The sequence below is a fragment of the Hordeum vulgare genome, chromosome 2H (genome assembly GCF_904849725.1).
Source record: "Hordeum vulgare subsp. vulgare chromosome 2H, MorexV3_pseudomolecules_assembly, whole genome shotgun sequence".
NCBI lineage: Eukaryota > Viridiplantae > Streptophyta > Magnoliopsida > Poales > Poaceae > Hordeum > Hordeum vulgare.
The window spans coordinates 19,550,828-19,563,781 of NC_058519.1; the positions used below are offsets into that span (position 1 = coordinate 19,550,828).

The following is a 12,954-nucleotide window of genomic DNA, read 5'->3' on the forward strand; positions in this document are numbered from 1 at the left end:
CAACCTCGTTTACCGGCAAGTCTCTTTACTCGTTCCGTAATACAAGATCCCGCAACTTACACTAAGTTACATTGCTTGCAAGGCTTGTGTGTGATGTTGTATTACCGAGTGGGCCCCGAGATACCTCTCCGTCACACGGAGTGACAAATCCCAGTCTTGATCCATACTAACTCAACTAATACCTTCGGAGATACCTGTAGAGCATCTTTATAGTCACCCAGTTACGTTGCGACGTTTGATACACACAAAGCATTCCTCCGGTGTCAGTGAGTTATATGATCTCATGGTCATAGGAATAAATACTTGACACGCAGAAAACAGTAGCAACAAAATGACACGATCAACATGCTACGTCTATTAGTTTGGGTCTAGTCCATCACGTGATTCTCCCAATGACGTGATCCAGTTATCAAGCAACAACACCTTGTTCATAATCAGAAGACACTGACTATCATCGATCAACTGGCTAGCCAACTAGAGGCATGCTAGGGACGGTGTTTTGTCTATGTATCCACACATGTAAATGAGTCTTCATTCAATACAATTATAGCATGGATAATAAACTATTATCTTGATACAGGAATTATAATAATAACTATACATTTATTATTGCCTCTAGGGCATAATTCCAACATTAGTCACATTGCTTGCAAGGCTTGTTGTAATGTTTTATTATGTAGTGGGCCCTGAGATACCTCTTTGTCACATGGAGTGACAAATCCCAGTCTTGATCCATACCAACTCAACATACACCCTAGGAGATACCTGTAGAGCACCTTTATAGTCACTCAGTTATGTTGAGAGGTTTGATGCACACAAGGTATTCCTCCGGTGTCACTGAGTTACATGATCGCATGGTTATAGGGATGTATACTTGACATGCAGAAAACAGTAGCAATAAGCTGACACGGTCACATGCTACATTCATAGTTTGGGTCTTGGCCATCACATCATTCTCCTAATGATATGATCCCGTTATCAAGTGACAACTCTTGTCTATGATCAGGAAACCTTGACCATCTTTGATCAATGAGCTAATCCATTAAAGGCTTACTAGGGACAGTGTGTTGTCTATGTATCCACACATGTATTTAAGTTTACAATCAATACACTTCTAGCATGGATAATAAACGATTATCTTGAACAAGGAAATATAATAATAACTATTTTATCATTGCCTATAGGTCATATTTCCAATAGAGAGAATGAGGGAAGAGGGGCCAAAGAGGGGCGATAAGCCATCAGGGCGTGACCACCCCCTAGTCGCGTCATGTTGCCTTGTGGGCTCCTCGTGTGGCTTCAGGTCTCCTTCCAAAGCTTCCAGGACTTCTTTTGGTCCAGAAAAATCATTAAAAGGTATCCTCGCAATTGGACTTTGTTTGGTATTGAAAACCAGAAAAACAAAAAACACGCACAAAACAATAACTAGCACTAGCCACTAGGTTAATAGGTTAGTGTTAAAAAATAATATAAATTGGTGCATTATGACCCAAAAAGTATTTTAAGATGATACAACATGGAACAACAAAAATTATAGATACGTTGGAGACGTATCAACCTCATCACTACGGGAAACTGAAGATTTATCATCAGTACAACTCTTTGTCGTCAGCATTTCGTCGAGGCAGACAACAAAGGTCAATTTTGCTGACACTGGCTGACGAAAAAAAACGACTGATGGCAAATACTCGCTTTGACGTGTGTAGAAAATAACACATACAACAAAGACTCTTTGTCGCCTGCATTTTATTTTACAGACGAAAAAGTCTTTCGCCTTACCGTATGTAAATAAAAACACAGACGACAAAATCTTTGCCGTCTGTGTTTTGCTTTACAGACGACAAAGTGAGAGACTTTGCTGTCCTTAAAACAAAATGCAGATGACAAATAGAAAAAACAGCACACCGACTGCTCACGCGGATCGATGATGTGGCGCATAAGATCTCGCTCACCCCAGCCCACGGATTGATCGCGAGCGGTGTCCACCCTCAAGCCCCATCCCCACCATGTTCTCTCTCCCCTTATCTGGCCCCACCACTCTCTATCTCTCCCTTATCCACCCATCCACCCCTCCACGAGCTCCCTCTCCCTTATCCCGCCACCGGCCACCCCACCACGGCCCCAACCTCTTCGGTTCCTCCTTCCACCCTGCCACGGCCCCAACCTCGCCGGCTCGAGTGCTACCGGCCTCCATTGTTGCTCAGCCCACCGGCCATCGCAGGTAGCAGTGCCGGACCCGAAGGGCCACGTCTCCAACCTCGTCGGCTCGAGCACCACCGGTGGCCTCATGTGCTTGCCCCATAGGATGTCGCAGGAAGCAGTGCCGGATGCAGAGGGCCATGGCCCTAACCTCGCCAGCACCTCCTCCCACCTTGCCAGCATCATGCGAGGCCACAACCCTGCCATATTATAATCCCACCTCGCTGGCTCCTCCCCCCACCACGTCGGCATCAAGCTCCTCCTCGCCCCACCTCGCCGGCTTCAAGATCCACCTCGTCTCAGCTCCTCCACCCACCTCGCCATGTCTCTAGCGCCACCGGCCGCCGTCACCTCTCGCCCCATCGGCCGTCACAGGGAGCCGGACATGGAGGGCCACTGCCACTCGCCCCCATCGGGTCCAGGGCGTCGAACGGCTCCATGGCTAGAAAGAATGTTGTAGCTGCAATTTTTTAAATCGTACAAAAAATGTTGATTTTCATATGTGTAAATTTGTTGTATAAATCAGTCTATAAAGAATGTTGTAGCTGGGAATTTTTGATGGTTAGGTGTGATGTGCATCGATTCTAATAAATTTGTTGTGTAAATTGATGTATAAAGAATTTTGTGGAAAATGTTCTAACATTCAGCTGTCCTGCCATTTCTTAAATTAAACAAAAATCTTTGCCATCTATTAATTAGTTTGGTTGATGGCAAAGATTGTGTATTCACTCACGGCAAAAGAAGTACCTTTGACGTGTGTTACTGAGGTTGGAAGACGACAAAGTCTTTGTTGTATGCCCGATGAGAAGACGACGGCAAAGTACCTCTTTTCCCATTCATAATATGTCATCAAGCTACGCATTTTGCTAGTTGACGGTAAAATCTTTGCCGTCTGTATACAGCCCTTTGCCGTTTGTTAGTGCCTGGCGTCAAACTTCATGATTCCCGTAGTGCATAAGCCGTGGCGTGTACTCCAAGTCACGCCAATGGATTCCGCGTGTTTGCTCCTTGACGTAACCAACACTTTGTAACCCTAGGTACCCTTGGTATCTATATAAACCAGAGGGTTTTAGTCCATAAGGTAGATCAAGATCAATACTCCTAGGGTTTTAGACCACATCATATGATCTCGAGGTAGATCAACTATGTACTTGATACATCATCATCAATACAAACAAAGCAGGACGTAGGGTATTACCTCCATCAAGAGGACCCGGACCTGAGTAAATATCGTCTCACCTGTCTCTTGTTACCCATCGATCCAAGATCCATAGTTCGCGACCCACTACTCGAGATCTGCCGGTTTTGACACTGATAACCCCCTTCGGTGGATCTTTGTTGCGGTATTTTTTATATATTCCACATAAAAAATCTCCAGAAAGTTTCGTCCAATTCCAAGAACTTCTATTTCTGCAAAAAAAACAACATCATGGTAGTTCTGTTGAAAACAACGTCAGTCCGATTCAGTTTCATTAAATCATGCAAATTAGAGTCCAAAACAAGAGCAAAAGTGTTTTCGAAAGTAGATACATTTGGGATGTGGAAGACACTTCCTGACGAGGTCGCGCCAGACCCCCCCCCCCCTAACGGAAGAGTGGTTCTGGGGCCAGTCTAATCTGCCCATGTGGAAGGGGCTGCCGCTTGCTTAGAGAGCAAGGCGGGCGACATTCAAGAACGAGTTGGTGGAGGAGCATTCCAGGTACCTTGCGGCATGTAATTCCCGTAGGGCCACATGGGAAAAGGAGGGTGATTTGGAAGTCGGTGCGTCTACAAGTAGTGAAGGTGTACAAAGATGGCCGGTCTGAAGCTGCGTGGAGGTGGGCCGACAAGCACGTGTGTCCACCATCGAAGATCTCCGGTAGGCACCCAGTGAAATCGCCGATTCGGTTGCACGCTTCCGCCAACAAGAGGCTGATCAACATGTTGAGTGCTGCGAGGCGAAGGAGATGGCGAACTCCCTCCACGTTGGGAAGCCGCCACACACCAAGGGCTAGTGGCGTGCAGTTGTCGGAATACTCATCGCTCAAAGAAGTAGTTAAATATCATCGCATATATGTGATGATATATTATATCTGCAATGGAACATAATAATAGAATAGAAAACATTTCTTAGAGATGGAGTATATATTATTAATTTCACATTTATATTTGTTTTTCCTACCCATTTCGTACTCTAGCTGTTACACACATTAAAACATAACAATAGAACAGAAACCATCAACACATTGGAACATAGCAATATTATGATGCACACATTGTGATCAACATAGAAACGAGATTCAACAAGATAAAATGCCTCCATGACTACCACCCTTGCCTGCGGAAGCTCTTGGCTTTGCTTGAACTCGCGCAGGTGTTCGTCCAAGCGGTGGACATGCTCGCGGTACAGTTGGAGCGCGGATTTGATATGCAACCAAGTGATTTCATCGAAGATGACCATCTCGAGGATGTGGGGGCCATGTCCTTCTACTAATACTCGATGGACATCTGGGCGAAGGAGGCACTCGAGCCTATCGACCGACCGTTGGCATCGAGGGTCCACAGACACGGTGAAAGGCACAACCCATGCGAATGGCACAACTGACGTCCAGTCCAAGTACACCGCGGTCGGGTCCTGATGCAAGTATAACGCAAATGGTCGCTTCCCATTGCCGGCGAGGAATCGGGATATTGACGGCAGTAAACACAGTTGCAACGTCCTCCCGGGTGAGAGAGCATGCAAGCGACGATAGATCATGTCTTGCTCCGGCGCACACCGCGCCTCTCGCTCTGCCGCCCTCCATTGGTCTTGCTGTGCGACGCGCCCTGCCCTCTCGGCACGAACACACATGTTTTTCTCTACGGCGCGCCGCCATTGATCTTGTTGTGTGGCACGCTGTAGCTTCTCGGTGGTGACACACTAATCTTGCTCTACGACGTTGTCGCGCCCTGCGCAAAGGTGTGCTCAACCCTAGCAATGACGCGTAATGTAGCGTTGTCCAACGCGTTGTCGAGGACGCCTTTGGCTTCTACGGGTCGTTGCTCCTGCACCAGATCGTTTTCTTTGTTGAGGAGGTTGATGGCAGAGGCGGCGCTTCGTCGGGTTGGCATGCTTGGAAATAATAATGTGGCCATAGGTTGCACTAGTTGTGCCTCCGCGTGTGTCGCCCACCGCCTAGGCTTATGCTCAATCGCTTGTGACGGCAAACCGATGGGGAGGTGGCAACAAACGATGGCGTGTATGGATAACGCCATCAATGAAAAAGATAGGAAAGAAGGAAGCTCGGTAGGGATGGTTTTTGGGGGGATTTTGGTTAGTCGGGCGGGAAGCTTGCGCGGCTACGTGCGGGAACCTGTATGGTTGCGCGGGAACGGGCACTCCGACGCCTCTTCGAGCCGACGTGTGGCCAAACGAAACACACGTGTGGTGCTCAAGTGTGCACTAAAATCCTCCGACACGAACACAATGATTGCATGTTTGCGATAGGAGGACGGGGTGACGCGTAGGCATATGGGTAATAATAAAAAAACATCTACAATTTTATTAGATACTCTCTCCTTTTCAGTTTATAGGGCTCAAATCTAAAATCTCATCAACCAAGGTGAATTTTGAATGGATGGCACTAGTTTTAACTAGCCAATGAAATATTTCTCACATATTTTATTTTTGAGGCAATAAATGTAGCATCCTTCCTCTCATTGGACTTGCATGGTGCATGTAGAAAAAGATGCATGCATAGCCACTAATTTGTTTTTTCTTATCTTTATGAATTAAATATGGCGTGAGACTCAAAGCATTTTAATTCAATTAGACTCAAAATGAGCCTAATATAATAAAAATCTGAAATTTTTGATATGAACCCTATAAACCCGAAAGGAAGGAGTAGCAAACAGTCGTCCCCTGTGTAGCGCCGGTAATGATTTCATCAACCGTCGACAATTGTTTACCACCAAGATTTTGCCTACAACACACATATCTTGTTAGCAACAATAATGTATGTTATTTTTGGTGTTCACACACGATTCTGATTACTGATCGGTTTGTCAGGTAGCACATACATCTTGTTACACTGAATCGTTTGTATTCTGCTGGATCATCACAAACAGTTTATTCAAGTAAACTATATGCCCTCAATCGCATACATGTGCGTAGAGTCGTTTGTGTTATTTTGGTTATTAATCGTAAACAGTTCATGTGAATTAACTGTATTACACATATCGCACAACGAAGTCTTATATGAATCGTGCTTGAGGGATCAACCGTACACATAGTTCATTTCAGTGATGACTGTTTTATTATCGTACCGTTTGAGATTCATACATCGCATGCTTTTAATCCTATAACTCTCGAATAAAACACTTTTTACCCTCGCAAAGAAAAGACACCGCAAGCAAAAGAAACTAGATGATGCCCCGCGCGTTGCTGCGGAAAACATGATAAATAGATATATAAATAGGTGTTGATAAACAAAAACTATTTGCTAAAAAAAATATTATGATTGCTCTCGTTTTATATTTTAAGAATAATAACTCACATGAAGCATTTGACAAGGAGATGCATAAAAAAGTGTAACATGATCTACATATATTTGCGCTAAAGTATATACCGCTTATGTCCATGACAAAAATTAGTGAAATAACGTGTACATTAGTGCACACATTATAACTTATGGAAAATAAGTATTTATAACTAAATGCATGACTTGATGATGTGGCATGATTGCATGAGAAGAAAAAATAGATAGTGGGTTACAACTATTTAAGAATAGAAGATAGTAGAAGATATGTTGATGCTAATAAAGCGTTGAGGGGAAATCGTGGTGTTCACCAAAGCTATGTGTTCCAAAGTTGGCCGCGCGCGCGTTGTCACGTTCAGCCGGTCGTAGCCACTCGAGCCCCCATTCTCCACAACCTTTTAATACGACACGTACACTCCGTTATTCCAGCTGACAGATGGGCCGCGAACACGCCACAGGCCCACGTGTCAGTGAGGGTACACTTCCATACTTCCGTCGATAACATTCACGCCCTCCCTTTCTTCTCCCGCAAGAAGTACCCGCTGCTACAGAGAAAAAAACAGAGAGGTCCCTCACAATCAAGCTATTCGCACCTGCCCCCGACTCAGCTCCATTCCCATAACATGACGTAATTTATTCATAACTGAAGGAACAAACTGTAAAACTGTTTTCTTTCAATTGGGGGATTAAATTATAATTTTAAACCCAGGGTTTTAGGCATCTTCCAGCTCCATCCAGGCCGAGACGCGAAGCCCCTCCCCACCCCCCTCCCACCCCCGACGCCGACGAGGCGGCCGCTCCTCCGGCGAAACCCTAGGGCCACGATGAGGTCGCTCCGCGCGGCGCAGACCCTGCTCGCCTCCCGCTCGTTCCTCCTCTCCTCGCGCGCGCTCCACGCCGCCGCGGCCTCCCCCGCCGCGGCCGGGCGCTGGGGCAACGCCCCGCCGCCGCCGCCTACGCCGACGCCCTGCCCGGGGCCGTCGTCCCGGGCCGGGATCGCCGGCGCGGTCTCCTTCTCCCTGACGTTCGCCACGGTGGCGGTGGCCGAGGTGCAGGCCAAGGAGCGGCTGCCCTCGGATCTGCTGCCCCGGAACGTCGTGCTCTACCAGTACCAGGCCTGCCCCTTCTGCAACAAGGTCAGAGGTGAGGTTGCTCCCCAATTGCTCCCTCGGATCCATATTGATTGACGCTGCCTTAGTGCTAGCATTTTTTCGATTCGCGCCTCGGCTCTTTAGAAAATGGCGAGATCCCGTTGCGCTGACAGATTCGATCAGAGTTGGCATGGCTTTAAAATCTAGAGTACGATTTTGTAGTGTATTAGGGTAGATTTGTATGTTGGTTAGAAGAATTTGTTCTCATCGGATCGAATTGGACTGTAATCGGAGCTTGTCAACATATTATTTCTGCTCCTGCTAGAGACTAAAGGGCTGTTGGGGAAATCTATGGCTAAGCACCTATAGAGTTATTCATCTCTGCTTGTATGGCTTTATAATTGGCAAATGTAGAATGCTTTCTGACCTGGTGGTCCCATCTGGTGCCATTTCTGCGTGTATTGGCATGGTTCAAGATCAATAAGTATTGTGTTATTCTTGTTTGAAATCATCAATTGTGCTTGTTTGAGACCATTAGTTGTGCTTGTCTGCAATCATACTGTATTCATCCAAGCAATGCAAACATTATGCTTGAAAAATATTTCTACTACACTCAAGAGCCGCAAAAAGATATGAAGCTATGTTGATTCATCATCATAACTAAAACATAGTTTTTTTGGGGAAAGCAGTAGACATTCCTATCTTTTGGGATGTTTGTATATGTACAAGAAGAGGGTACATAAAGCTAATTTAGACAGAGATATATGCATTATCTATGCATTACTAAGGATTATTGTAATTGTAAATCTTCAGTTTTTTGTTTGTATGTTAGTGATAGGGTCTTATCCCTGTATTTATTAGCTGGAGACTAGATTGGAATGTCAGGAGGACAACCTTTTATAAGCACGTGCATTTTAACCCTTTCTCGTTATACACAGACCATCTTTTCTCCTTCCCCTGTGGTGGGCCTGCCAACCTCAGCTACAGCACTCCCATATGGTATTTTTATGTGTTAGGCCAAGGCCCAGGCTGCAGCCCTATTTATGTGGCAGCTTGGTGCATATGTTGTCCGGTAGGATTTGGCTTTCTGTTGTAAAGAGTATCAGTAGAGTTAGGTAAAGAGTCCTAGTTCAGTTCAGAAATTGAGTCTGGTATTCTTGTATGGAAAGTACCACTATAAAGATCTGATGCGAAAGCTATTGATATTAAGCAAGAAAATGTCCCCTGCTATTGAGAAAGCATTTTTGAAATGGTTCCACGTATTGGGCTGAGGCAGCTTGTTTTATACTTTCGAGATTTTTATGCTGGTATGGATTGGTTAGAGAAACTTGCAAATCATCTAAGTTCAGTTAAATATAATTGGATAACTAAGTTTTGAAACTGGATGCACTAATTTCGTTATTGCATTTTTATAATGGTCAGGATTTTTGTTTTGACATTTCAAAGGAGTACTGGTGATTCAGAATTTCAAAATATTTGAAGTTGATTGCTAGAGACTTGTAGGTTGTTCTGACATATTACTGCCTGTGTTCTGCACAATCACCTTGAGTCTTAACTGTTTTCTATTGGCTTTGTTTAGCTTTCCTAGACTATCATGATATACCCTACAAAGTTGTGGAAGTTAATCCACTGAGCAAAAAGGAAATCAAGTGGTCTGAGTACAAGAAGGTCCCAATATTGACGGTAGATGGTGAACATCTGGTTGATTCTACAGGTTACGCTTGTTACCTACAAGTTTCTTTTGCAATTCATGTCCTTCACTTTGTTGCAGCTTCAAGTACTCTTGTGTTAACATTTATTTATTTCTTGTTGGCAGACATAATCAATATATTACAGCACAGGATCAGCCCTGATGATGAAGTCACTAATGAAGAGGAAACAAAATGGCGCAAGTATGTGATTTTTTAATTGATTGGTGTGCAACTATGCGTTAGATGTTAATGTTGTCTTTGGTGCTCCCTTTCTTTAGCATTATATGTTTTAGAGGTTCAGTTGCATATTTCTTTCCATTACAAATACTTAGTACACACCCATTTTACTTATTGGCAGTGTTTTACTTAGCAAGTTAATTGACGATACCAAGAGCTTTCCCATGCCAAGGTGTCTGGAAGACCATACTCAACAGATCGAAATTCTTTTATTTTCATTTTGCAGTATTAAGTCCTTATAAAGAAGAAAATAGCTACGTGCATCATGTTGCCGGCTGCTGGCATAAAGTCCAATCTCATCCATGAATTATTTAATGCCGACCCCAACCTATCATATCCCAAACCACTGGCATAAGGCCCAATCTAACCCATGACTCATCATACAATTCACATTCCCAAACCAACCTTAACTCCCAGGAATCTAGCCATAGTTGCTCCATTCTCTCTGCCCTCGTGGAGGGACTCGTACACCTTCTTAGCTCTGGCACATCTATGCCCCAGCATAGTTGCGTCCATTCATTTCCTTGGCCCTGGTGCTCCTCCACATATAGGCCTTTGTGTTTGTGCTGCTGATATACTCCCTGAGCTGATGTTCTGCTACTGTTTTACTGATTGCGAAAGCAGCTGAACTGCTATTTTGATGTTGTGAATTAGTTGCTTAACCGAAAACAGATGACAAGACCTATATAAATTGGTTCTGCATACACGGATGACAGGACCTATATAAATGGGTTACAGGACCTATATAAACCCCCCGCAAAAAATGGACCTATATAAATTGCTTATTAGGTTTGGTGTCTCCTTTTTTTTGGTTTGTTGCTATTTCTATGGGCTTTACTAAATAAACCAGATGCCCATCCCTACTGCATTTTATCCATGGCCTGAAAACTACACAAGATAAACTTTAGTGATCACTACTTTTAGGCTTTTAGCAGATGTAGCTTTGGCCAACTTTGTGCTTTTCCCTTGAGTTGACGAGTACTCAATCCTTTTATACAAACCAATAATAGCATGTGTAAGTTTTATTCATTGATTTAGTAAACAATAATAAGTTTATACTCCTGAAATTTCCGATACCATTTATGTTCTTTGAAAATATATGCAAGTAACTTCTTCTGAACACTGCTCACAGGGTCACACCCATGTTCCAAAGCCAGTTAGGACCAGTATGGCCAGTTCAGCTGGCATTAGGCCATAGTTCATTACTTCTGGATGGAATTAGGATTGTATTGAGGATTGACATACTTGCAACATACTCTTATCTACTAGAGCATGACAAGTTTCCTGCATCTTTCTTTGATCTAGGTGGGTTGATGAGCACCTTGTGCATGTATTGTCACCAAATATATACCGGACGACTTCAGAGGCTCTAGAATCTTTTGACTACATTGCAAAACATGGTAAAATTCTGGAACTTTTATCTTCCTTTTGCTGCCAATAAATTTACTATCCTTCAGAATTGTAATAGCAAATACCCTTTGTGAACTTGTGCTCATTGTTTATTGAAGTTTCCATAGAGAACGTTGTAAAGTATCATGCAAGTTTGTTGGTATTTGGGTGATATTTGATTGCAAATAACTAAACAAGCACCCAGGATGTTCTAAAAATGTTTATGTGATTGTATAAATTGGAGGTTATCTGCTTCTAATCCTATTACAGTTCCGTTTGCTATTTCTTAACAGTCCTATGAATTTCCAGTCATATGAAATATTGTGAGTATTGCATGAGTTCTTTTGGTTGCTTTTGTTACGTATAAACCTTTACGCCCCAGCCTCATGTGGGGGCAAAGTTTGCCGATCCATTTGATGGGTTTTATTATTGTTCAATTACAATAAGTGGATTTTGTTGTTTGCACTGCAATGCTTGTAAAATGTGATTTTGTGAACCAGACTGGAAGGTAATTGCACAATACATGAGACAAATATTATTATTCTGTGAAGCCCACAAAACATAACTAAACAGGCTAGTCAGTTTCCATACACCGATTTCTCCCGTGATGAATCCTAAATGCAGGACAGGTTGGTGACATGATTAGAAACAAACGGAAAATGGGTGAAGATGTGGTGGTCTGTGTTCTTCTGTTTGACAGTTGGAACATTAACTGTTGAAAACTTAAAAGTACTCATGTTCTTGATTTCCTCACTATTGTTCCTTTCTCGACCCAAACTGTGATGCAGGTAACTTTAGTTACACCGAGCGGTTTGCTGTGAAGTATGCTGGTGCTGCAGCAATGTACTTCGTGGCTAAGAAGCTTAAGAAGAAATACAACATTACTGATGAGCGTGCCTCATTGTATGATGCGGCCAACACGTGGACGGAAGCCCTGAATGGAAGAAATTTTCTCGGTATCTTATTTATCCTTAGGCCAAAAGAAACATATTGGGAGCTACAGGAAAATTAGAATACAGCGAGTTTATTATATTCCTTAGCATTAATTTGGTTTTCACTTTCTTTGTCATCCAGGTGGCTCCAAGCCTAACTTGGCAGATCTGGCAGCATTTGGTGTTCTGAGACCTATCAGATACCTGCAGTCTGGAAAAGACATGGTTGAGCATACCCAAATCGGCGAGTGGTACCAGCGGATGGAAGATGCGGTCGGAGAACCATCGAGAATCCCGGAGGGCCAGTACCAGGAGTAGAGAAAAAATATCGCCACTATTAGGTTTTTGTTTGCTCGTTCAGGTCCTCATTTCGAATGGATGAAATCGATTGGAATGCCTGTCTTTCATAGACAGTAGAGCTATTGAAATTTTGCCAAGGTTTTAGTAGTATGCAATAATGCTGCCACATATATGAAGTTAAATACACGGTTTGACATGAAAACATACTTTGATTGATTTTGGAGTAGGAGACATGAGAATTCCTGCTTCTATCTATCTTTAGCCCAGTGCCTAGTTTGACAAATGTTTGAAATGAGACCTATCCCCTCCGTTCCTATATATAAGTCTTTTTAAAGATTTTACTAGGAGACTATATATGTAACAAAATGTATGAATTTATGTATATATATATCCGTATATAGTTCCTTAATGGGATCCCTAAAAAGACTTGTGTTTAGGAATGGATGGAGTAGAAGGTTAGTGATAGTGATGAGCAAGTACGGGTGCGTTTGGTCATTTGCATGAGTTACACATATCAACTTAGCCTATAAGACAACTAAATAAAACGGTGGGGAAAAGTCACGGACGCGTTTGGCTCATTGGAGACTGGTTAAGCAAATGCATCCTCTAAATCAATATC

At 43.4% G+C, this 12,954-nt stretch overlaps 1 protein-coding gene across 1 annotated transcript; it reads left to right on the forward strand.

Annotated features, from left to right (window-relative positions):
- The first annotated feature begins 7,418 nt into the window (after positions 1-7,418).
- On the forward strand, positions 7,419-12,551 carry LOC123424530 (prostaglandin E synthase 2). Its single transcript, XM_045108159.1, has 6 exons — positions 7,419-7,838; positions 9,366-9,500; positions 9,603-9,678; positions 11,020-11,114; positions 11,892-12,059; positions 12,178-12,551. Exons 1-6 carry the CDS (start codon positions 7,520-7,522, stop codon positions 12,351-12,353), a joined length of 969 nt encoding a protein of 322 aa, XP_044964094.1. The 5' UTR covers positions 7,419-7,519; the 3' UTR covers positions 12,354-12,551.
- The last annotated feature ends 403 nt before the right edge of the window (positions 12,552-12,954 follow it).